At 44.3% G+C, this 25,864-nt stretch overlaps 1 protein-coding gene across 3 annotated transcripts; it reads right to left on the bottom strand.

Moving 5' to 3' along the window:
* Positions 1-1,976: 1,976 nt before the first annotated feature.
* LOC118221513 (mitogen-activated protein kinase kinase kinase 14-like) lies at positions 1,977-24,354 on the bottom strand. Of its 3 annotated transcripts, none has more exons than XM_035406639.1 (16): positions 24,220-24,354; positions 10,971-11,238; positions 10,446-10,521; positions 10,027-10,246; positions 8,579-8,968; positions 8,212-8,346; positions 7,938-8,067; positions 7,185-7,313; positions 6,428-6,532; positions 5,568-5,731; positions 5,232-5,382; positions 4,682-5,074; positions 4,323-4,420; positions 2,814-2,949; positions 2,618-2,718; positions 1,977-2,508 (listed from the first exon to the last, which is right to left on the bottom strand). In XM_035406639.1, the coding sequence occupies exons 1-16, from the start codon at positions 24,262-24,264 to the stop codon at positions 2,344-2,346; spliced, it is 2,706 nt and encodes a 901-aa protein (XP_035262530.1). In that variant the 5' UTR covers positions 24,265-24,354; the 3' UTR covers positions 1,977-2,343. The 3 variants fall into 3 exon arrangements, with proteins under 3 accessions (XP_035262530.1, XP_035262531.1, XP_035262532.1); XM_035406640.1 differs by having other exon boundaries at positions 8,579-8,965; XM_035406641.1 differs by lacking the exon at positions 24,220-24,354 and adding an exon at positions 16,538-16,689.
* Between the last annotated feature and the right edge of the window lie 1,510 nt (positions 24,355-25,864).

The following is a 25,864-nucleotide window of genomic DNA, read 5'->3' as shown; positions in this document are numbered from 1 at the left end:
CCCTCTGTGTTTGGGTCCTAACCCTCCACTGCACCCTGACAGTTGGCTCCCGACTTCCGGCTTCCCATTCAAAATTGTGGGTCCACCTTAAATTGGTTTCAGAGCCTTCCTTGTGTGCTTGCAAGGTAGTGATTGTGCTTTGAGAATTGAGCTAGGGCTCAAAGGGGAATGGAACAATGGTGGGAATGCTGCTAAATATTTTTTAAAACCTATGTTTACTTCAGATGTATTTTAAAGACTGTAATATGGAAACATAAAATATGCTTTACACGCAGTTCTTTTCTCCGTAATATCAAATTTAATCTAAATCCTGTCACTTGTGTATGAGAGACCAGGTATTAATATAGCTACACCTGAATTGATTTCCATAAAAGTCTGCTGCAGTCTTCTGGCATAATACACTCCTAACTTTCCATGTAAGGCAATTCAATATAATATAGGCCAGGCCAGGGGACATTTCGAATCTAATTTTCTCATCAAACTCAAAATGTCTCACAGTTTTAACACTAATATATGACATACCAAGTCCTGCAGAACCTATAACCTAATTTGGGTGAAATATTCATGTGGCGTCATTTCAATAATCCCACTCCAAATTTTCTATGTAGAGCAATACAAGCCTATTGAAAAGGGGTACAATTTGTATTGTGATTTCTCCCCAAAAGTAAAATGTCTAAAACTTTTGACACATTTATGACAGACAAGGTCCTGAGGTACCTCTGACCTATTTGGGGGAACATTGTAGCGTTTTTAAATAATACCCCTTATAGGCCTGTAGACCTATACAGGCCTATTGAAAAAGGGATAGATTGGATTGTAATTTCTTTCCAAAACTGTAATGTCAGAACATTTGACAGTTTCTTTGACAGATGATCAAATTTGAGTGAAATGTTTTGGTAGTAACCACACTACAAACTTTCTATTGAAGGCAATACAGTAATATAGGCTGTTGAAAAATGGTAAAATTTGGATTGCAATTTCTCCCCAAAATGAAAATGTCTCAAACTTGTAACCCTTGTTCATGGTAGAACAGGTCCTGCAGCACCTTTGACCTCTGTTGGGTGAAATATTACTCCAGCATTTTCAAATAAACCTACTCTGTTACCTGCTGGATGGCTCATTCGAGCCTCACGGCCTCGGGTTGAGTCTGGACCATGCCAGTACCGACTGTGGCCAGTAGTGCCACACAGCGACGCGCAACGGGATATGGGTGTGTGCAGTCGGTTAGGCGTCTGCATTTCACCACTCTCTAGTGATGAGTAGTACCGTTTAGTGCACCCATAGACTGCATGTTAAAGCTGCATATGACAGGTCTTCCTCCAGCTCCCCTCTATACAAGCTTTGCTGTTGTCTGCAGTGTGAAAAGAAGTCGTCGTGACACCACATTTCAGACAGAGGACATTCTCCAGAGGAGAGTCTATACTCTGCAGATTTGACTGTGGGGGGGTTCATGCATGACCGCAGCTGCTGTTACAGACAATTGTGCGTTCAAAATGGGAATTGGATATAACCGATTTTCCGAGTTTTGCCCATCCCTACTTGATAGCCTGTGACCCTACTGCAATGTCTTGTACAAAACTCAACACTATGTGTATGTAAAGTATTCATGTAGCATTCTAGCCGAGAAATAGCTCTCAGCAAACACAATATTGTGAAATACTTCCAGACAAAGAGCCATGCTGCACAGCAGCCATTTCCTTGACAGGCAATGCTAATAAAACACAGAACAGTGTTGTGCTGATATTTTAATGCAGTCACACAACGAATGCTTGTACATAGTGAATTCAACAGAGTCCCTTATGGCTTATGACAGTGGTTATTATGAAGATGGTGGCACTCTGAGTTGGCTCAGGAGGAGTACATTTTGTGTGGCAGAGCAGGCTGGAGAGAGAGGGAGGAGAAACGGGAGGCCCAACTCATTCTCACACCTGGAGCTGACCAGGAGAATCGCCAAGTCGCCTTGATTTTTCACTTTACCACAAGGCCGGCGACGTCATCCTCATCAGCTGCACCGTAGTGAAACACAAGATGGCTGCCTGTGCCTGTCTCTCTTCCCCTTCTCCCCTCCCCTGCCTGTCCCACTCATGTCACCTGTCCACAGACATACATGTTCTAAGGCATTTCACAGGTATTTTAAGTTCACTTACATTTAAAAATCAGAACCGAACCTCGGGAGGTAGAGAGGTTCAAATACGTTCATTGAAGGCTGAATAGCCAATAAGACTGCTGTGGAGAAATGTGACAGTGAGATAGGCTAACATTTTAAAAGGCAGGACACGCCTCCAGACAACAGCACATGGACCGACAGCAGCCGACTGGGTCGAGCACCGATGGACGGTCGGGTCAGGCGCGCACCTCCAGCCGCCCCTCTCTGACCCTCCATCGCCAGCAGGGGCTGCCATCCGGGGCGGGGGTGCAGCGGAGGAACGCGCCCTGGTCCTGCACCTCCTCGTCGTGGGACACCGGCTGCCCGTCCAGCGCCTCCAGGCTGAAGGCCGTCTCTGAGATCTGCACGGGAGACACACACGGGGGGGGGGGGGGGGGCGAGGTGAGGCGCGGTTCCCGCCCAACTTGGCCGAGCATCGCTCGTCGGAGGCCTACGGGCCCGCTCTCTCACCTGCTCGCTGATCCCCACGGCCACGTGCCCCAGCTTCACCTTGGACCTCTCGCGGATCCTCAGGCACTGGCCGTCGAAGCTCTCGATCCACACGTCCACCCCTGGCCCACAGAGAGAGGGAGAAAGGGAGAGGTGAATCCCACCAGCGTGCCACGGGGAGGAAAGACTCCGGTTCAGGTCCGCTCGTGCCACCCACCCTCGAAGCAGCGGGAAGGGGCGTGGTGGACGGGCAGCAGGTAGTCCACGCTGAAGATCTGCCCGTCCGTCTGGCTGTTGTAAGAGAAGACGCCGGAGCTGAGGTCATCTCGCATGCTGATGGACCAGCGCGAGTCCTGTGTGGAGGGGGTCAAGGAGATGGAAATGTGTGAGGAGGTTAGTATCTACAGGGTGTTTGGCATGCACAGTACTCTACTAATTTATGCTTTCAAAACATAACAGTCTCGTACAGTATCAAGGAAAAAGTGTTGTTGCTACAATTCTACAATGATGTGCAACATCTCACAGAGCATAATAATAAAAACATATACTGTATTATAATAATTGTCAAACTGTACAGTAGAGTAGCTGTGTGCACATCCAACCAGTATTTGGCCAGGTGCAGGATAAAAGTACCTGTGAATATTGAAAGAAAAAGGATGTCCGCACACTGGATTAGAGTTCCCAATACTTTATTGACTAAAAAAGCAAAGCAACGTTTCAACCCAACAGGGTCTTCATCAGGCAAATGACTGAAATGACCGGTCTTTTGCCTGATGAAGACCCTGTTGGGTTGAAACGTTGCTTTGCTTTTTTAGTCAATAAAATATTGAGAGCTGTAATCCAGTGTGCGGATATACATTTTCTTTCAATCTAAATTGTCAAACTGTACCACCAAATAGAAAATACTTTAATGAAGGTTTTTGCTTTTCAGTTCTTTTCATTGACTGCAGATGCTATTTTATATTGTCCCATAACTGTCTAGTATAGGCTTTGTCACATCCTGTTATGTCAACTTAGGTGCTCTGTTGTACCCATATAAATGCACCTGCTGAAAGCTACACATATTTATTTTAGATTTATTTATTGATTATTTTATTTGACTTATAAGGCAAAAGATCAACAAGATTTCCTGAAAGTGACTAATGGAGCTATGTGAGTAATTCAAGTACTCTGGGGAAAAAAAAAAACCAGCACAGATGACTAAAATGTGTGAAGTCAGTGGGCTTTATATTGATCTTATTGGATATAAAAGCTATTTATTACACTAAAAACCGTTTGTCTTGCAATCCACTATGAGTCTTTTTTCTCCTTTTTGCATTGCACTGTGATGTATCTGTATTATAGCTTGCTGTACTTGCTGAGCAGGTGTAAAACATTTAGATGGCTGGCAAGAAACTAAACTGTCCTGGACCCTAACTCGAGTCATTTATTGACTTAGGTTTTCTGACAGAACTGTTAACCTCTGTTTAAAAACTAGCATTCAGTCCTATAGTATAATGTTTCCAATTCTCTCACTGAAAGGATTCTTTGTCGAAAAGATGAATACACATATATTTTTGGTACCTTTCGACATTTGTGATGTTGTAATGAGTTTTTTCATTGATAAATGTTTCATTGTAGCATGTACCTTTCCTGTGATGGCGACAACCGGAAATTTAACAGTAGAACTTAACAGTGGGCATTATAGGGCATTTTACACTACATGTTCGTGTTGTGACTGACTCACCTTGTCCACAGGGTCTCTCTGGTCGGGGCAGTCGTTGCTCAGACAGGACAGGAGCATCTCAGGGGAGTGTGGCTGGGACAGGCTATCCAGGATTAAGTCTGAAGAGAAAACACGGTCACAGCAAGGTCAAAGCCACGCCACATCACAGCTAACGCACGCTGGTATTCATACAGACAACTTTGCTTCCAACAGCCTGCTATGAGGGCCGCAGCACAGAAACCCCTTACACTGTATCCCTGGGGAAGTGAAAAAACATGAGACTAAATATAGTTCCCTGCTCGGCCCCAGATGATGTGTATCAGTATGCAATCTTCTCTGTTACAGGGAAGAAGTTGCTACAGAATCTAAAGTTGACGCACCTCTATTCAGCTTCCTCAGCTCCTGCTCTGACACTGTGGAGGCGCTGTCCACTTGCTCCCACTTTTCAGGTCTGGAGTGGCGGGCTGAGAGAGGGCGAAGGCACTCGGGCAAGGAGGGCTCCCACTCCGTGTCGGCTTCCTCCTCGTCCCCGGTCTCCTCGTTTTCCCCATACTCCTCCTCTTCCTCATGCTCCTCGTTGTGGGCGTTCTCTCTCCAGGGGCTCACCCACAGCAGCCTCTGCTCTGGTTTCTCCTCGGGGGAGGGGGAGGGGGCGGGGCTGGTTGTTGCGGGGAGTGAGGGGATGGACCTGGACCTCACGGCGGGCCTGTTCACAGACCCGGTGCTCGCTGGCTCCTGATAGGTCCCTGTCACGGGGCTGGTGAGCCCGCCCACTGCGGTCACACACAAATGCACAACGGGGTCACATGATTGCACGGCCCTGGGAAGCGCTGGTGTAAAGGCTAATGACAAACGGCGTTATATCTACAGGGTGTTTTTGGTTCAGAAATGTATTTGTATGATTCTGAAACATCTACAATCTACTCTCACCCTCTTTCAGAGCTTTAATGGCTTTCTCCTGAAGTTCAGCGGCTGATGCTCTTTTATTTGGATCCTTCTGCAGCCCCATGATGAATACGTCCACAGTGCAGCGGTGACTGTTGGAAGGGATCTCATTTAGAGGTGGGGGCTCATTGGCAATCTATGAAAAAAACAAAACAAATTTAAATTCACATCACACATTACATACTCTCAATTTTATACCAGCAGAGGTTCGACCAATAGCCACATACGTATATTCAATGTAAGAGTGAGATCTGCAGGTGTGGTGTCTGTGACGCAATGACTACATTTCCCACAGTGCCCTGAGTGTCAGTGGAAACCGACCTTGAGGCACAGGGGATGGGAGTAGTTGCGGGTCCAAGGGTGGCATCCATTTCGCATGTGCAGTAACATGCAGCAGCTGCTCCACACATCTGCCTTGTCACAATGGCCTTCTCCTTTCACGACCTCTGGAGCCATGTGGGTCTCTGTGCCCTGGAACCCTTCTCCTGCAACACAGTCACACATACAAGAAGTGAGGTCACCCTCTCTTAAAACACAGGCCGTGTCCGAATCAACGCACTTTCCTACTAGTGAGTATAGTTGTTGAGTACACTGGATTAGAAAGTTGTTATATAAGTCAAGTTTTCAAAAAACAACCAAATAAATATGATGTACAGCGTCCCTTTAAAAACAAAGCGCAGCTTTGCTGCCATTTTCCTTCAATAATAACAACATGTGAGCATGGCCACGCAAGGGTGGGACATCTTACGACGCTTCCAGTACGGTTGGAAAAGAATATGGAGGATATTTTTAGCATACTGCCCATTGCATACTAAATCTTACACACTAATCAGTACGCAGTATGCCTTGTAGACATATTTTGAGGTCACAGTAGTTAGCAGGCTGATTCGGATACATGCACACGTACAGGAGGTGAGGTAACCCTCTTAAAACACAATCACACATACAGAAAGTCAGATAGTCATCTCCTGGTGGTCACAGAATGTCGATTTAACCCAAATCTCAAATTTTCTGCATCTGGTGTCTGTAAAACACACCAGTATTATCAGACCCAAACTGTACTGGTACAGTAGAAGTGCTGCTTCTTTGCAGAGCTCTGTACGTCTATTTTACAATCTGAGTATCTAAAAATCTTCAGTCGATAATAATTGTGGTTGTGGTACTGTGTAGAGCAGCTTTACCTCCGTAGACTTTGGTGCTCTGCCCATTTAGGTCCAGCCTCTCAGAGTGTCCAAAATCACAGAGAAATGTGTCCTTCCCATCGTCTGAAAGTAGCACATTGTCCGCTGCAGACAGAGACAAGCCCAACATCACACAAAACGTATTTGCACTCTCACAAGACATCTACGGAAATGCTACTACACAATATATAAAAAAATTAATAATGATTAGCAGTATGATGTGACATTTTTTTATTTTGATTCATTTAGTCACTGGGGCAGAATGTACCATCAATGAGCAGCATTAACAGCCTATTCACCTGCACTACCTTTTCTCCACTAGGTGGCAGACTGAAAATAGATTTAATGCAGATCCCGCTCCTCTTTACCAGAGAAAACCCTGCTGTTCTCTTTTTTTTTTTTTATCAGCGTGACTCATGGGTCATGTGACTGGAAATTCCCCCGCTTCTCTCGGCTCTTTTTACACCACAGAAAGTGTCAAGAGATCAACAAGCGTCAAGAATTCTGTGAATTCACACAAGAGCAACGAAGGGGGTGAAATCTGTGAATTCACACAAGAGCAACGAAGGGGGTGAAAGAAAACAACACCCAAACGTTTCTTCTTAATTTAGACCTTTTTTTCGGTCCTTCTTTTCATATGTATCACTGAATCTCTGCCGACTTTCAACCCCGCAAAAAGCCCAGTTCTGTAACAACAACAACAGCTCGCTCGTTCCGTGTTTCCGCGCGTGCGAGGTTTCCAGTGTCTCACGTTCACCTTTGACGTCCATGTGCAGGACTCGTCGGCTGTGGAGGTACTTCAGCGCTTCCAGAACCTGGCAGAGGTAGCCCAGAGACAGGTCCTCCGGCAGCCGGCCCCGCTTTCTCAGCAGCCCGCCAAGGGAACCTGGGGACGCAGAAGGGGCCGGGATGTAAGAGACTGCCCAAACTGCACAGCCTCTGGGCAGTGACCATGTGTAACATCTTACCAATGACATAACATCTGCACTCTAGTATAGGCTGTCCTAGGCTAACAATTGCTATAGGAACGACATCACCCACCAAGACCCATGTCAGTGCCATGTATGAATTATGATGCATGAATTTGTATAGGTTGGTCTGAAGCTGAAGCATGCGATGGTCCAAATGGACTCAATACATGTGCCATACTTGAAACTTTTTGTTAGCTTGGCGTTTTAAACCTTTTTCTAATAGATGTATATTCATTTTCAGTTGTGTGTGAGTTTTCTATCTTGATGTTGCCTGACTTGACTGAACCCTATGGAGGGCAGGGGTGTGAATAACTTGCATGGAATGATGTCATCTTTATGATCTGACATAGCTGCAAATACACTACATACGGCTACTGCATGAGCTCTGACTCCCACAGTCTGAAGCCAGGGAGCTACATCGCCAGGGGAGGTCACCTTGCACTACTAGGGAATGCTGGAGAATGGATCTTCCTTGAGGGTCCCTTACACAGTGAAGGTGTCTCAGTCTGTCTGTGAGGGGTGAAGGAGGGGGTACTAACCTGATTTGAGATCCATGAAGAGGATGACGTTTGGGCCCTCTCGGACGGCCCCGAAGAGTTCCACAACCCGAGGGGATTTCAGGGCACTCCACGAGCCCACCTCCTCGCTCTTGAACAAGTTCAAGGGTATCTGCGTGCACAGAATGATAAACGACCAAGCCGTTTTAAGTCCGTGCCTTGAATGTTGTGCCCATGCAATCGGAAAAGAACTGTACTAGCGAATGATGGGGCTTGCATATTAAGTGTGCGGTACGGGGGAAGAGTCCGGCGCTACCTTTTTGGCGGCACATGTGAATCCGGTACTGTTGTCGCGCACGCGGTAAACGTCCCCGAATGATCCATTCTGGATGGGATTGAGCCGGGTGTACTCTTGCCCCTCCCTGTACTCAAAATCCTGGGGCTGGAGTTTCTGAAATACAAACCAGGGGTTAACAGAACTACCCACCCGGGATTAACAAGAATTTAAAAAGCCCTATGGCCAGGGACAGTGGATGGATAAATATTCAGATAGACTGATGTGCAAAAGTAGGCAAAGAAGAACCAAGTATGAAAAAGAACATAAGCATGTGAGAAAAAAACTACGGATGGACGGAACAGAACATTATGCGGATTCCCGATTTCTCTGTGTTCTCGTCTCGTACCTCCTCAGGGTGCCAAAGGATGCCCTCGTTGACGTAGGAGTCGCCCTTCCTCTCTTTCTCTGTTTCCAGGGCTTTGCAGAGCGGGCCAGCGAAGCAGCGCTCCTCTTGACTGACGGAGCCCCTCAGCGCCTGCACCGCCAGCTCGCACCCCTCCAAGCTGCTGAGCTGGGAGTCGGACCCGCTCTCCTGGCTGCACAGGGAGAGGCTGCCGCAGAGCCCAGGGCTCCCCCAGGACAGTGGCGTGTGTGCGGGGAAGCCCAGAGGGAGCTCATCGCAGCGGGGTGGCCGTAACCCCCGCTCCACCGACCCAGGCGACTCTGTCTCCTGCACCCCCAAGTTCTGGACGTCACTGAAGTTGTAGCTGCTGCCGGTGCACTCTAGCACCACCTTCTGGTGGGAGGACACAACAAGAACCACTGAGTCTTTAAGGAAATGAGGGAACCGGCTCTTTCATCTTCTCCAAAGAACACCTGTAGTTACACATGTCATTTGTTTGGATTAGGATGGCAATAGCAGTTAAAACAAGGCTAAATATTGTTTGAACATTCTGAATCCCTTCCTTAGTTGCGGAAGACAATTGTAAGTACCAGTATAAACCAAGGAATTAACCATGAATCATATTGTGGAAACAAAGGTCTCTTTTTGTAGTTTTGAGAAGTGTGAAATATCTTAAGAATACAATACACACACACATGCCAAACCTGGCCTAAAGCCAGCTGGGTACAGTAATTATCGGGCTGGCAGATGGTGCTCAACGGCACCAAGTGTCAGCAGTTTCACTTCCCTTCCTGTGGAGCAGACATTGTTGTCCCAGGCTCTTGTGTTTCACCATCATGTAAACCACAGGCATAGAACAAGGCCCCTTCCCAGCAAGGGTGTTTGGGAACTAAACCTAGCTAGGCAGTGGGATAAAGGTCATCACCACAGGCATATACCATCTCATGACAAAAATTTAAGATTAGATTTCAAAATTTGGATCAAATTTGATGGTCATATCTATTTTACTTTGATTGTCAGGGGTTCTCATATTAAAAATTAAAATATAAATCTACACAGAGGTCACTGGCTTATGATATCCTTAGTGGGAGGGGGGAAGGCATTCAGAGTGGAATGGTAAACAGAATGCCTCATTTTGTAATGGAAAATGATTGCAGTTGAGGGAATACTGGTTAATGCTAATGGATGAGAAGCTGCTAAGGAGCTCCTGGCATAGGATGACTCACAGAAATGTGATAAGTGGAGTAGCTACTCAACAACAGTCCTAGAGAAGGGCCTGATATTCACAGGTCAGTTAACCAGATAATTTGTCTATTCATTGTCTTGACTGAACGAATTCCTCTTTCCCCAGTTTAAAGTTTCAATGGCTTAATGAGTGCTTGAGATGTTGCTTGGTTGCAGACCTCTGGTCCTGAAGTTGATCCAACTTGCCACTGGGATGTTGATTTTACCTGGCCATGCTCAAGGCTGTAGGAGCTGCTGCTCTCCTGCTCTGGCACCCCCGATGGCGTCCTCTCCCTCTCTCCCTCCCGCTCTTTCTCCTTATGCCTTCTCCGCCTCTGCCTCCTGCGCCTCTTCTTTGTTTGGGGGCTCACAGGTGCCGGGCGGTCCTCCTCCTGGGCCGCTGGGCAAGCCACGTTGTTGCGCACGCCATGGTGCTCCACAGAGGGCCTACAAAAGTGGAAGCCATGATCAGAATGCCTTCAAGTCAATGAGTTCTGACAGGGGAACATTCAATCATTCACATTCATAGTACCAGTACAATAAAATCTGATTGGGTTAGAAATATGGGAAAATTGACCCTCTGGTGAATTTCTTCTGAAACTAAGAGCTTCTCTTACGGGCAAAAAGGAGGACAGTGAAACGATACCTGTATTTGTTAGTGAAGTCAGATCTGATGAAGCTGTGCTCTGTCCTGGTGGGGGTGAACTCCTGGGGTCCTTCACCTGAAAGGTGCAGATACGGCATGCCTTAAACACTGCATTTCCCTGGCAGCCACAGCTCGGCCCTCCCATCATTCTAACGTCCATTTTCTTTTGCTATTTTCTTTTTTATGAACAGATCACGATTCAGTTTTCTGCGACCGCAATGTCCCTCCAGCCTCGTCCCTCTGCGTTTCTGAAGCATTTTTGTACATGCGCTATACAGAACTAAAGGGGCACTGTTTTAAAAATGTTATGAAAGCAAACTAGTTTAGTCTGTTCTTACTGAACGTACAGCCCCCTTCCCCATTAATCACCCCCTTCCCTACTGATTATCCCCTTCCCCATTGATTACTCCCTTTCCCATTGATTATCCCCTTCCCCATTAAATATCCCATCCCCAATAATCATCCCCTTCCCTATTAATTGTCCCGTTCTCGTCCCTCCAGTTCGTGTCCCTCCGCCCCACTTACACTCTGCCTGGGCGATGATGGACACGCGCTGCTTCTCCGTCTCCTGGTCCCCGGCGCCCACCTGCTTGGCGGAGCCGCGCGTCAGGAGCACGTCGAGGAGCGTCTTCCGCACTCGCAGGTCCTGCTTGCCCCCCGTCCCCTCGGCGCTCGCCTCCTCCCGCGGGTACGCGCACCCCACCTCCGAGCCGCCCTTCAGCTCCTTGAACGGGGTGGTGGAGTTGAACATCCTGTGCACGGCCATCCCTCGTTCCTCCGTAGCCCTGCACAGCTGAAAGAAACCCGGCGCCCCCCCCCCGGTGAGCTTCTTTTCAAACTGCGTGTCCGTTTCAGTGCCGCTGCCCGTTATTGCCATTCAAAGTCATTTGCAGAACTGGGTCAAATACGTATTTGTTTTGGATTCAAATAATTTTCTATGCTTTACTGATCTTGTCTGGTGTATTGGAACCAATGAAATACTCTCAAAAAGTGCAAACCCCGCCTTCTGGTCATATTGGCAGGCTCAATTACACCAGGCAAGATCAACAGAGCACAGAAATCCAAAACAAATACATATTTGACCCAGGTCTGGTCGTTTGGTGTAACTCGCTTGGATATTCACGGGCAATTCACAGGCTGTGTGCAGCCATAGGTGTGAACATTGAACAGAAGTACGGCTGTAAATGCTGTAAAAGTTCAACGTGTGCAAGTACTGCCTTCCGCTGATTGAGCAATGGCGAAATTAACACCCTTGACTACGAGCTACTAAGTGCAGATATAGCTTTTATTAACAGCTGCTGCGCTAGACTTGACAGTTGAGCCATTGTTTCCAGAGGGCTACACCATTCCATTTACAGACCGCATTGTAAACGGCAAGACAGAACGGCTTGTGGTGGCGAGGGCCTTCAGGCAAGTGCAACATAAATTAATAATGTCAAAATACAGTGGAACTATGCCTCTTCAGCTCTGAGCACCACACAGGCTCTCACTGTGTGGCAAATGAGAGGTTCTGCCAGGTTGAGCACCTTATTTCCTGGGAATGCTTAGTCACTCACCGTGGGTGGACGGTTTGAGACTGACCCTTCAAAACACCACTTCAAAGCCCCGGGGCATCGACAAACACAAATCAGCTTGATATGACAGCTATGAAAACTGCACGGCAATGCAGCATGGCAATACAACCAGCGGCCATTTGTGAAGTATCAGTCGAAACTACCAAGAAGGTATGTGGGGCAGGCACAATGAGGAAGCAGAGATCGTTCAGATTAACAGCGAGAAAAAGAACAGTGGTGGAGTCGAGTAACTGAGCCACACCTTGTAGCCCTGTGCTATTTTGGAATGATATGGTCCATAGTATGTTCGCCTTCCTGTTCATTTACTCCCATTATTGAATTTGGCAGGGAGAGAGCTATATTCTGGCCAGGAAAAGCTATTCAGTCATGACCTTATTCCAGTTATCACAAGCATAGCAGCTTTTATCCCTTGGCTATTAAACGGTCACCAGGGCTTGTCTGCACAAGGCCTGCTTTAAATATTAGCCACCAACAAATAATTAATGGATTGTGCTCACATTACAATGTTTGTGATTAAACACTCATTTATTAGGTTGACTGCAACAAAGAGCAGAAAGTTGAAACAAGCACATTTTAGGCTGTTGTGCGTATGCATTTAAATCTTTGACGATCCCGGACATCACATTATCACTAACACGTCGGTACTAAACCAGCTGTAGCCATGCAATTCATCAATAAATATTTAAACAACAAGCAAAAGATTGTTTAAATATTCTTCTACAAGTATGTGGAAGTAAAAAAGCAGATAAAGTTCCCGTAATTCTATTTCTTACCATAACTTTGAATGATAAGCACTGAATGGTTTCAATTAATCTGATGAAACTTCCGTTTTGGTTTATTTTCCTATTTCAGCAGAGATGCAATTCAGATAATTAAAGCAAACTTAAAGCAAGGAAACCATTTTTTTTCTTCACAAGTTAGCGAAGAATTATCACGATGAACTGGTTACTGGAAGCTTTCCTAAATGAGGCATGTGTATCTTAAACATTATACACACACAGGTGGCTAAGTCAATGGACAAATCTGATGTATAGCCTAGCCATTGCAAATCTAATTATATAGACACAGCTTTTTTTCAGAAATCTGTCAGTAATTTTAGGCTTGTTAATCCACTGGTCCATCTTTGTTTTGAATATGTAGATTTTGCCATGTTAGTCTCCAGACTTGAACTGACTGAAAATGTGTGGCTAGAATTGAACAGGGCTGACAAATCTTTGGAAATTCTGAAAAATCTGAAAAGATTCTGTATGAAGTAAGACCCCCGCTGTTCTTTCACCAATATCATAAGATACCATTCACTCAGTAGTTTTATCCTTGCGAAGGAAGGTACGTAGCTTTATGGGAAATAAACCCTAAAAGTTCTTGTCAAAATGTTTTTGTTTTTTTTTCCTGAGTATTTTATTACAATTAAATAATATAATTAACCTTTTTGCATAAGATTTAGGCTACCGAATTACCTGTGCTGTTTATTTTACACAGCCCTTTTTTGCTCATCTTCATCAAGGGTGCCAATAATTTTGGAGGGCACCAGAATGAATGTTTACATAAACAGAGCTCTTTCTCAGAGCTTATGAAAACACAATAAACTGATAAAATAAAGCAACACATTTACTGCCAAACATTTCCAGCTATAGCAGATAAAACTTCACATAGGTTTAGAGACAATTGCAACAAATCTTTGTGTGGGTAATACTTCAAGCATAATTGCAATGAGTATCAAACAGTTTACCAAAATAGGCAGCATTTTAGCCAGTTTCCTGGGGCAGTTCATTTAGATAACTGGGAGCGGTTCGCGCTGTACGGCCTCATTACTCTAGCATGTTAAACACACAGCGCTGTCGCAGTGGTTATACAGCACTGCAGTACGCCCTGCCCTTTCCTTCCCCCCTGCGGAGGCAGAACCTCCAGAGCCATCTTTCACCGCGTAGCGCGGCTCCGCGGCGGTGGCGGGGTTGCTGCGTGTTGCATCAGTCCATCTGCTGTCGGCCTTCGGTAATCTACGCCATTGATCTTTCTGGCTCCAGCCCCAGAACCGCTGTTAAATACAACAGGAGTACCCCACTGTGCTGGTACCGGCAAACGGGCCTTTCCTCGGCTCACAGTGGGGATAAACGCGACGATCGGAATTAATCACGGAATATTATTAGCAATTCCAGCCGGATCGCTTAAGCCGTGCGTAGGTGTGCATGTATCTGATTGAGGCCGGGGCGTGAGTGAGCCGAGGCTGTTAGTGATCCTGGATTGGGGTGTATAAATAGCCAGCGGGGACCTGGCGGGCGGAGTAAAAAATGCATTCTGTGGGCCTTCCCAGCTGTCAAAGTCTCTCCACCAAACGCCCACCATCTTGACACGGCCGGCTCACACCCACCACAACAATCCTGAATGACTGAGATTGACCGGGTGATCTAGCCCCCAGCAAACACCATAAGGGTGCCTCTCTTTACCCCTCTATCTGACTTGCAGGGTGTGTTAAAATACCATAAATGACTAGTGTGAAACTTCCTGGCTTGTTTTCATAAAATTAGTTTTTTGACATTTACAAATAAACTTTGATTTTGATTTCATTCCTCCTTGCATTAAGATATAATGAATTACGAATGATAATGATGCACTTTGCTTACTGCATTTAATTTATATGGTGAATAAATCAAATGCAGTATATAACATCATGTTTACACTTTCTTAAGTAATACAACCACGTTAAATATTCAGTTTTACAGAAACACGATCAAGGCAATTACAACTACACTGAGCTTGATGTACAAGTGCCTAAATACACAAAATTCCAAATAACCTGAAATTATTGGTCCAAAAAGCCATGTCTGAGGCTCATCTGTAATGTTTTCCAGTCATGTTCCTTCAATATCATGTCAGTGTCATGTCAGGTCAGACTGCGTGCCAACTGACCAAACGGCAACCTGGGTGTCACATTACAATGTGACATTAAACACACTGAAGGCACAAATTTACTCCCACTCAAATAAAGAGAGGTATCTTTATGCATTTGCTTTCCTCTTATATGTGCTGTACTCTTTTAATCAGTCTTGATATACCCCTTATACACCAAGACATCTTTTTGTAAGCTTGGCTTTGCAACCTTTCTAATATAAGTTAATTAAACACCGACTGAACTGGCATGTTTATTCCACAGAAATCAACCCAAAATTCTTAGATACCTGGGGCCTGTATCACAGAGCAGGATTACTGAGTTAGTTGGATAACTGCATTGAGTAAGTGCGATTTTTTACTCAGTGCAATCTTCAGGCTAACTCTGCTTCTTGATACTGGTCACTGATAGCAATAACAATTATGGTTAAATAATAATGGTTCCAATGGCTTTATACTACTACAGATGTGACATCATCTGGGCAAAAGCATTCACTGGTCAATGTCATCCTCAAGTTCAGCTGATGCTGATGCCTTTTGTGCAACTGCAGTCCAGAAATGACCACTCAGTGCTTGCAGCTGACAAGTGAAGCTCCACCCCACTCAAGCATCTCTGGGTTTGACAAGTCAAGACATAAGAAGAGTCAAAACGAGACTTCCTTGGGCTGCCAGGAGGCCAGGCACACCCACTTCTGACAAATATGTGTACAGGAGATGTGTTGTAAACAAACACACATCAAGCACGGTCTCTTTACTGTCAAAAGCACTTTCTCACGTCTACCTGGGAGGAGGGGAGGCAAAGTGATCTCACACCATCTCTTGAGTTGCTGCTCTTGTGTCACTGCAAAAATCACACCCTTTGAGCTGACACTACTCGACCACGAGCAGCCATCTCCTACAGAGGAACCGCTCTGTTGCGCCTGAACACACCCCTATCGCCGAGCGGTTAGCGGACCCGCAGAAGCGCGGCGCGGAGGCCTAGCGGGAGGGCCGGGCCCTGCAGCACATGCTCCGTTCAAATCCTGACCGGGTTGATCCGCCTCAACCGAGACCGGCGCGCGAGCGCGGGCTTCCACGGTTCGCCGGCACCTCTTGATTTCGGTTCGACGCGCGTCACGCGTTCACCGCCACGCGAATCAGCGTTCGTCCATGTCTTTGGGTCTTGAAGCCCGAGACAAACGCAATCCAACGGCTAACAAGAACGCTTATGCGGCTGTGACGAGAAACCTTTACATTTCAGCTATACTAAGTAGTGAGCGGCTTTACGTTTCATCTGTAGCGCTGGCTTTGTCCTTTGCTCGCCTGGGGCAGCGAAAATAACGAGCGCCTCTCCTGCACTAAGCCGCCCTCACCAAACCGCTCCAGTGCACGGGCTCCCCGTGAAATAATTTTGTATGTTTTCCCCACTACATGAAGCGTTCACGGTTTACCTTGCATTTCTCAACAATTAAAAAACCCAGTCCTGCCCGCCTCCTCATTATGGCGTACAACTATTTTTCTTGCCTGTTACTTCCTGCTACAAGCCACGCCAGCTCCCAAAAAACAACCAGACTCACCACTCAAAGTCAGTTTTGAGACAAAATCCTGAACTCAGAGGTAGCTAACAGACCGAGACACAAATCTTTGACATACCGAGGCAAGCTTTGATAGCCGGTGATCGTTTCTTTGGTATTCCTTCGGAGACTTTTTCAAACTGCAGACAGCGCTAGAGATTTGTCTCTGTTGCTCTTCCGCCTCTTTCTCTCTCTGACTCTGCGCTCAGTCTGCACCTCTCTAGTGCTGCTAAATCCTGCTGGCCCTTAGCCAAGATCTCTGCGTGTAGAGGCTCTCTTATTGGCCGAGGGTGCACGCCAGTTACGGGAAAGCCATCTCCAGTTCCCTGCTCTCCCCCTCCCTCCCTGCAAGGCAGGCTGGGGCAGGCTCTGCTATCTTTCTTTTCTGCATTTCATTCTGTCTTTCCGTTACACACCCATACACACGCGCGCACACACACACGCGCATGTTCACGCGCATGCACGCACACCCACGCACACACACCCACGCACACACACCCACCCACACACACACACACACACACACACACATGCAGAGGGTGTCTGATAACAAATCTGGAACCAGGGAGACCAAACAAAACAAACCTACATTTCCCTGATAGTGTTCTGCTGACCAATGCAAATATTGTAGAGGTTATCAACTGCATGCCCTTCAGATACTCACTAATTACTTAATTTGTGATATTCTGTAGTGCAGAGGTTCTTACTCGCCACTAATGTGTGCGTAAAATTACACAAACAGTGGTATTGCAGTTTTTCATTATTAAAAAAGTTATAAAAATACATTTTTGAAGCTAATTTTGTCCCACTATAAGTTTGACAGCATATTGACAAACAGTACCAGCATTTAATCATACATGTAACTAAAAGTGGTATTGCGTTTTTTAAATCAGTTTGTGGTACAACAATTTGTAATGTTTTATCTAAACATAACAAGGATAAAACAAAATTTTTTATTGCAATTCATAGCGATTATGTTTTTTGTTTTTTTTTCCAATTGAAAGTTTTTAGGTTCATTCCAGGAAACAATTATTTCAGTGTAGGAAAGCTGCCCAATGCAACTAACGTATTAGGATCAGGATGATTACAGCCAATGTGCTTCTGTGATACAGGCCTGTTTTCTGCCCTCACCAGCTCAGAGTGAAGGACAGTATCAGTACAGTAAGTGTCCTGTTTGTTTCCTCTTTTAATGTGTGCTGGAAAGGTGATTCTATGGTCGAGAAAAAAACAGTTGTCTGTTTCACATCTAAGATTCGTTCCTCTTTGTCTTCCCTTTTTGTTTTTCTCAGTAATCTTACACACCATTACTCATTTGGGCTCATGGGTCAAGCTGATCCAATGTCTTTCTGTGCGTTTGGACATTGTTCCACCTCCGAGTCCTCCCAACTGCCTAATAGAGAGTCAATAAATTATTAGTCTTGTACTATGAAGCTCCTGATCAATATCTACCCTCATCAATAGCCACTGCGGCCACTGTCCTGGTCTCTGTAAGCATCTCCGAAATATCTGTCACAGTGATGAACAGGCTATCCCCTGTTCCAGATCTTCATTAAGTTTTTAGCTGCACTGTAACTTAAGCCTCTGGAAGATTGTGCTCCACTCAATAAAGGTTTGACCTTTTTCGTTACACTTATTTGGCAGATGCTTTTCTACTATCTGTGGGGTACAACCACCTTATAGGTTAGTATTGCACCTTCAGCTGGTCACAGGGACTGATCAAAGTTATTTCAGTGGATTCCTCCCAATATACTGTAATAGTTTGGCAATTAAGAAGTATGGTGAAACATGTCTTTTATTTGCAGTGCTCTCCACTGTGCCGCGAACACAAAATTACACGTGTAATTTACATTTTAGATAAATTTTCGGTTTTTACTGAATGCATGTGAAAGTTACATATTCATACAAAACAAATCAGCACGCAATGTGGACACTGCTCAAAGGGCTCTGTGGAACCTGGTTTGCAGATAAGTCTGTGCCTGAGGAGTTTGAGTAACTTCAAACTCAATGAACATCATGTATTTCCATCATCTGGTCTTTGTCATAAGCTTGAATGAACAGTGCCTTTGTCTGTTTTCTGGGGTTTTAAAACCTTTTAGCACTTCTCTGGAATAACAAACAATCACAGTATCTGGTGAATCATGTTCCTGGTCTATCACTGCTAGCATCAAATCAGTCAATCTACAACAAAAAGTCAGTGTGGTGCAATACTGCAGGAGAGTTGAAGTTGCACGTGTAAGCCCAACCCATTTCTGGTAAATCTTCCATCGATTCAAATGACCACCTAAATGGACACCTCTCCTCTCAAGCTGGCTGCTGCTTCTACAGTCTACAGCATAGATACACAGAAGAAGCCTCCATACCCTGGTCAGGCAATAGCCAATGATACATCACCCATGGGGCTCTGCTCCTGGCATGGTCAGGAAGCTCTTATCCTCTGTCTCAGACCTGTCCAGTCTTCATAACACCCAAACATGCTTTTAATTAATGTTTTACAGGGTGATTGAAGGTAGTCAAACATTTGTGGAACATGTAACAGGAACAGAAGGAACTGAAAAATACTGTCTAGCATTAATTAGTGTGGGTATAATTTTATTACTGATTACATGCAGCAAGAGTTATGATAAACGAACATGAGTTCACCTACACAAACTAGTGGAAAAAGACACAAGATTGCTTCCAGTGCAGGCATTTTTGTGAACACTGAACACTGCAGAAAATAGAACTCTGGACTAAAAACACTAGAATAAAATGTTTCCAATCTCAAGGGGTTTCTTCCTCTGTATTTTTAACAATGCAGTACCTGAATCTTATAGCCACAGTAAATACACAATACTTTTTAGGAAGCAATGCAAGGTTTATTCCAAAATAAGGCGGTCATTTCAAAATATTATATTAAGATAAACTCATTTTATTATTATATGTCATTTTTTTGTATGTAATAGCATATAATTAGGGGCCAATCACCTAACGGTATGTAGGCACATATTGTAACTGTTGCAAATTTTCACTATTATAGTTCTGCCATGGGAATCTATGGCAGCCCATAGAACCACTAGGTGGATTTTTGTGGAATTTGGCAGAGGTAAAGGTATCCAGACACCATGTTTGTTGTCAGTTCATCTATCCCTGTAGCACCACCCACAGATAAAATTTCATATTATATTTTTGCTATTCGGCCTAGAATCATGATTCTTTTATCCTCATGCTCTTTAGGTCTTGTCAAATGTTATTAAAACATAGTTTCTCAGTCAAACAATATGGTTGCTGTAAATAAACAAATTTGATAGTGAAGGTGCCAAACAGAAAGTGAGCAATATCTCTCCCATGTTTTGTTGTATTGATGCCAAACTTGGTATCCTTCTTTGCCAGGGGTCCTAAGGCGTGAGCATTAAGTTGCAAGAAATTAGATTACTTGGGTGCGTTATACCAGGCAAAATGTTTATATACCGATTACTCTGCAATAAAAGCAGATATTTCAACCAACCTTTTTGTGGACCACTGCAGTAAACGATCCTAACTGGGAAATCATAAGCCCTTGGTGCCAGCCATTTTATGTTTCAGCCATCTTGGATTTAGTCAAAAAACCATTTAGACATCTCCTACAGCAGTGGTAACCAATCCTGTTCCTGAATATCTACCATTCTCTAGGTTTACATTCCTACCCTAACAAAGCACTCCTCATTCAACAGCTAGGGATCTTGTTGTTTGAAATGAAAACCTACAGGATGGTAGATCTCCAGGAACAGGGTTGGTTACCACTGTCCTACAGTTATTGCCCAATCTAGCTGCAGTTTTGGCCATTATGTCTTTGGCCATTATCTTTAATAGGAACATCACTGATGATGCCTCCCAGAGCATTCGAGAGATGTATCTTGCAACCTGAATTTCTGGGTTAACCAGTGACAGCTGGGAATAGACCAGATGACAACCAAGAATAGTTTGGTGCCTACTGGAGAGTCAGTTGACAGCACAAAAAGACGGCAACCGGGGAAACTTAGGCTAGCATCCCGACTTGTATCTTCTGCAAGGAAGAAACCAAATCCAAGCTACGAGTGAACCTTCTGAAGCATACCCCCAGGGGATCCCGAGAGGGGGGGATAATGAGATCCCCAACAGGACGGACCCAAGGATTTCGACCCATGCTAACGGCAAGATGACAATGAACGCAAGATGCATCTGTGGCAAAGAGTGCAAGAATCTGCGCAACCTCAAAATCCATCAGGCCAGAATGAAGTGTCTGGACAAGGAGAAACAGGTGCAACGCACAGAATCACATCCTGGTGAGACACAGGAGGAGCAGGGCCAGGACTCACCCCACAGGGCCCAGTCCCTCCATGCGCCTGTACCCCCGACTCCATGCAGAGTAGTTCGACAGCGGATCAAATGGCCTCCAGCAAACAACAAGAGTGAGTTGCAGCAGTTCGAAGACGTGCGGAATCCTACAAACAACAGCTAAGGGTGACGCTGACAGACGGTTGCAGGCAATGACAACCATCATTGTTATCTATGTATCTGAGCGATTCAGCCACGTCAAAACGGGGAACAACAAGAAACTCTACAACAAAAACCGGAGAGCCACAAAAATACAACAATCGCAGTAGGAGCTGAGAACTCTCAAGAATCAGCACAAGGGGGCCAGTGAAGAGGAACGCCAACCACTAACAGAGCTGCAAGACATCCTGGGGAAAAAGCTCATAACTCTTTGCAGAGCAGAGTGGCACAGAACACGAGGAAAGGAAAGGGCCAAGAAGTGGACATCTTTCATTGCCAACCCCTTCGTCTTTATCAAGAAGCTTCTTAGTGATAAGCGGAGCGGCCGCCTCGAGTCCCCAGCGGATGACGTAAACACCTTTCTTCGCAACACCCTGAGCGACTCTGCGAGAGAGCAGGAGCTTAGCCACAACAAAGCCCTGATACGCCCAGCACTCCCAACAACTGAGTTTGACATGAAGGAACCAAGCTGGAAGGAAGTCCAGGAAGTTGTTATGGCAGCAAGATCAGCCTTTGCCCCAGGGCCCAGCAAAGTACCGTACAGTGTGTATAAACGTTGTCCGAGACTCCTCCAGCAACTGTGGAAGATTCTGAGAGTGATCTGGCGGAGAGGAAGAGTTGCCAACCAGTGGAGGTGTGCCGAAGGTGTTTGGATCCCCAAGGAGGAGAACTCCAAAAACATCGAGCAGTTTAGAACCACCTCACTTCTCAGCATAGAAGGCAAGATATTTCTCAGCATCTTGTCCCGACGGCTGACAAAGTTCCTCCTAAAGAATAATTACATTGACACGTCGGTACGGAAAGGTGGGATCTCTGGAACACCTGGCTGTTTGGAGCATACAGGGGCAGTCACGCAGCTCTTAAGATAAGCAAAGGAAGGCAAGGCAGATCTGGTGGTCCTGTGGTTGGACCTCGCCAACGCTTACGGGTCCATACTGCACAAGCTGGTTGAGGAGGCTCTTCGAAGACACCATGTTCCCAGCAAGATCAACGACCTCATTCTGGATTATTATAACAACTTCCGGATGAGAATTACTTCTGGTTCTACAACATCAGACTGGCACAGGCTTGAGAAGGGAATTATAACTGGCTGCACCATCTCAGTCATCCTTTTCGCCATGAATACGGTGGTCAAGTTAGCAGTGGCCATATGTCTTTTATATTGGCATAAACCTTGGTGCACATGCTCCATGAGGCCTGAGGGGCACACACATGAAATATGAATTAGTCACGAGGGGAGCTGTAGTACTTAGCCCATTCATTGCTGACAGCAGCTATATTTTATGTTAAAAAAAAATTTTTTTACGCACTGCAATGATTCAGAATTCTCTGAAGAAACTATAACTCATAACTAATTAAAAGGTCTTTATATTTCTCAGAAAAATCCCCTCTCAAAGATCGAACAACACAGAACATGAGAAAATATAAAACCTGCACCAATATAATAACAATAAAAAACACAAACCGAAAAATAAGAAAAATAATTAAATTTTGGATCAACCCAAGAAGAATATGATATATATGCACAAAAAAGTATGCAGACTGAAAATGATTCTGCCTATTCTGCAACAGAAAACAGTATATACCAGAAATATACATTTTTAGGAGACAACTATTTGAAACTACCCTAAGAAAGTACTGATAAAAGTCCTGCCATTATGTCCTCTTGGTTTCCAAACATGTCTGTCGAACACATCTGAAGACTAGATATCTTGCATGCCTTTATGACATTGCCTACGCCTACCCATGCTTAACTCTTTGATCAATTTACAAACTTACAAACAACTCTGGACAGGACCCTACATCTGAAACCACATGTAGGGTCCTGCACCAAACAATCATCCTGTGCATGCAGAAACTTTAACTGTTTCAATGTGATCATAGCACAACACAGAATAATTTAACCGAAAATTTCTCTTTGGAGCCATTAACAATTTTTTCATTTGTATGCCATAGTTCCATAATTATTTCCAAGCCAGTGAATGCCTTTTGCTGGTATACATAAAGCGCAGCAGCACCAATGAGTTGCAAAGTCATTTTTAGTTTGCCCATACGATACTTAAGACAATTCTGTGATATACATTGGATAAACTTAAATGGTAATGAACTCTTAAAAAAACTCGTAAAAAACTCTTGGTGTGGGTGCAACTGTGGGCATCTGGAAGCAGAATGAAGTGATTTAGTTCAACTTAGCCAGGCCAGGGAGTAAATATAAAGAATAAAAGTTAACTGCCAAAAGGAATAATATATTGACTGGTAGTGTTTAACATGAGAAAGGAGCTTCTCTGAACAAGTGCACTGCTGAAAGGGAACTGGGATGTGGGCTTATTCCAGCTGAGCACACACAGACTGACTCATCCACACCCACTGAAATTCACCACATATTTGAGACCTGAGTAAAGACCTTTAATGCACATCCAGCAGGGACTGGCCTGCTTAAGGCCTCTCTGCCTGCTTCAGACACTGGCCAGCAGATCCTGGCTAGTTTCCATCAGTGACATGCCCCTGGAGGAATGGGATTAATGGGTTTGTGTCCAGTAACATCGGAATGACATTAAATGACAGGGAGATGCAGACACTATGCATCCAAGCACCCTGAACATGCTGATAGATAGGGCATCCAAGTTTGGGCAGAGCACCTGTTTATTCTCTGGCTATACATAGACTCAGGCAAAGTGCAGGAGGTGATCATTGTTTGTTCTTTTTTCAGGTCCAGTACTGTAGCTGGGCAGAAACCAGCTCCTCTTTTTTGTACCATGTGCCTGACAACTTAAATGTTTCACCACAATAATGTGTACATCTGGTCCTCAAGAAAGCCTATTTGCTGCTAAAATGACAAAAACCAAAGCATTTTTATTTACCACGGGTGCTCTGGACCTTGATAATTCATACAATTTTAGGGGAAAGTTTTTAGATCTGTTAACAAACACTGGGGAAAAAACATTTTGAACATAATTTTCAGACATATTATGTAAAAATGTGGGTCTCTGAAAATAAACAAAACAAGCTTTTGTAAAGTCTCATTTTACATGAGCACGTTTTTTCCCCATATAATTCTGTACAAGACTGAAGTTGAGCGAAGCTAAGGAATATGTTAAAACAAACCTAAAATCCCTCGATTAGGCAGCAATACAGGGTCAGCGCAACATGCTGTACAACTTCCTTTTCTTCCTCCGCCATTTTATAAAAATACTTTTAACGTTAGCATTTGCGACTTCCACAAACATTTCTAAAAAGACGCATTATCCACCGTAGGCATAGTTAACTCACCATAGCTTTGTGATGGTCAGTCATGTTTCTAATGTCTGCAGACATGGTGAAATCTTCAGGTTAAGTCAAAGTACAGTGTCAACGTAACGTTTACTTTAAACTGGGACTTGCTTCACTTGTAAGTAGACAATGGATTCCAAACGAAAACCGAAAGTTTACTTATAGGCAGACATCACATACGTGAAGCTGTCCTACGTTTTCGTGGTGTAAAACGTTTTTGTGGCGCGAAATTACTTTTATAATTTATTAGTTATATCGATTAGTTATTTTTTATCTGAGTGTAACCTACCTATTAATTGGCTATTTACTAATAATTAGGTAGTTATGCCTACGTAGGACTAGTTTTCAATCTGGGCGAGAATGAAGAAACATTTTCTCATAAGTGTTTTGTTCTGGGCTGAATGAAGAAACATTTTCTCATAAGTGTTTTGTTCTGGGCTAAGTTATGTATGCACAAAGAAAGGGCATTGTGATCTTTACATAAGATGTGACAATGAATCTTTCTACTAGGCATAGTAAGGCAATTATACAAATCCGTGATGTATAATGCAACATACCTTCTTAATGAATTAAATGTGCATCTATGCCCTCGTATAAAGGCTCCAAATATCAATATTTAAAGGTCATCTTGAAGGTCAAAGGCCAATTCACTTTGAATTATTTCACTTTTCGGACTATCATCTAATCAAGAGCACATCAGCATAAAAGAAAGAAACAAGAGCAGGTGTGGGCCTATAATAACAGAAATATTTCCAGATTTGCAGTAAGAGCTCAAATGTTTCTGTAAGTACAGAATGGGTGCATAAAACATCTGTGTTGCCTCAAATAAGATGAGTGATTATCTGTGAGATGCTGTGTAGGGTTGTGCTCTGACAGAAAAAAAGCACTATCATGGAATGAGAACCAAACTTATTATTTGCCCAAAATTTTAATTCCATTGCATAAAATGAGCATTTTATGCAATGGAATTAAAATTTTGAGCAAATAATAATAACCAATCATTATGTGCACTAACAAAAAGTACACTTTCATTGCAGGAAGTTCTTTCATCATTTAATATGTTTACGTTTTTTTATTTTTAACTGTAAATTCTATTAACCCAGAATTAAGCTCAGTGGTTAGGGTTAGGGTGAACTCTACACATACACTCTACTATCCATCTCATGAACTTGATTGTGTGCCTGTGGTGATCATCATGCAGGTGGAGTGGGTCTCCATCTAGTGGTGATAACCTAGACACAAACGCTTGTGAGTGCACTCTGGTAAATGATGTGCTGTATTTTACTGTACAATTTTTATTTTGGTATCTGGCAGTACAAATGGCTAATGTACTGGCTGTGAGTTACATTATTATCCTACAAGTGAAATCACATAATGTGCATTCTCCCTTTTATTTTATTCTCCCTTTTTTTATTTGTTCGTTAAAGGACAAAAATGTACCACGGTACTGTACCTTTATATCTGAGAGTGGAAAACAGCCAGTAAATTTGTCTTCCTGACTGACTGGGGAAGGTCTTTCCACCATCGGGGGATGAGGGCAGAGGAAGAGTCTGGGTTGTGAGGAGAGGCTGCTGGGAACTTGAATGGATGGGACAGCCAGCTGGCGAGAGGATGCTGAACCGAGAGGTTTTACTGGAATATATGG

Source organism: Anguilla anguilla, chromosome 2 (genome assembly GCF_013347855.1).
Source record: "Anguilla anguilla isolate fAngAng1 chromosome 2, fAngAng1.pri, whole genome shotgun sequence".
Classification (NCBI taxonomy): domain Eukaryota; kingdom Metazoa; phylum Chordata; class Actinopteri; order Anguilliformes; family Anguillidae; genus Anguilla; species Anguilla anguilla.
This window is presented reverse-complemented; position numbering and strand designations above follow the sequence as displayed.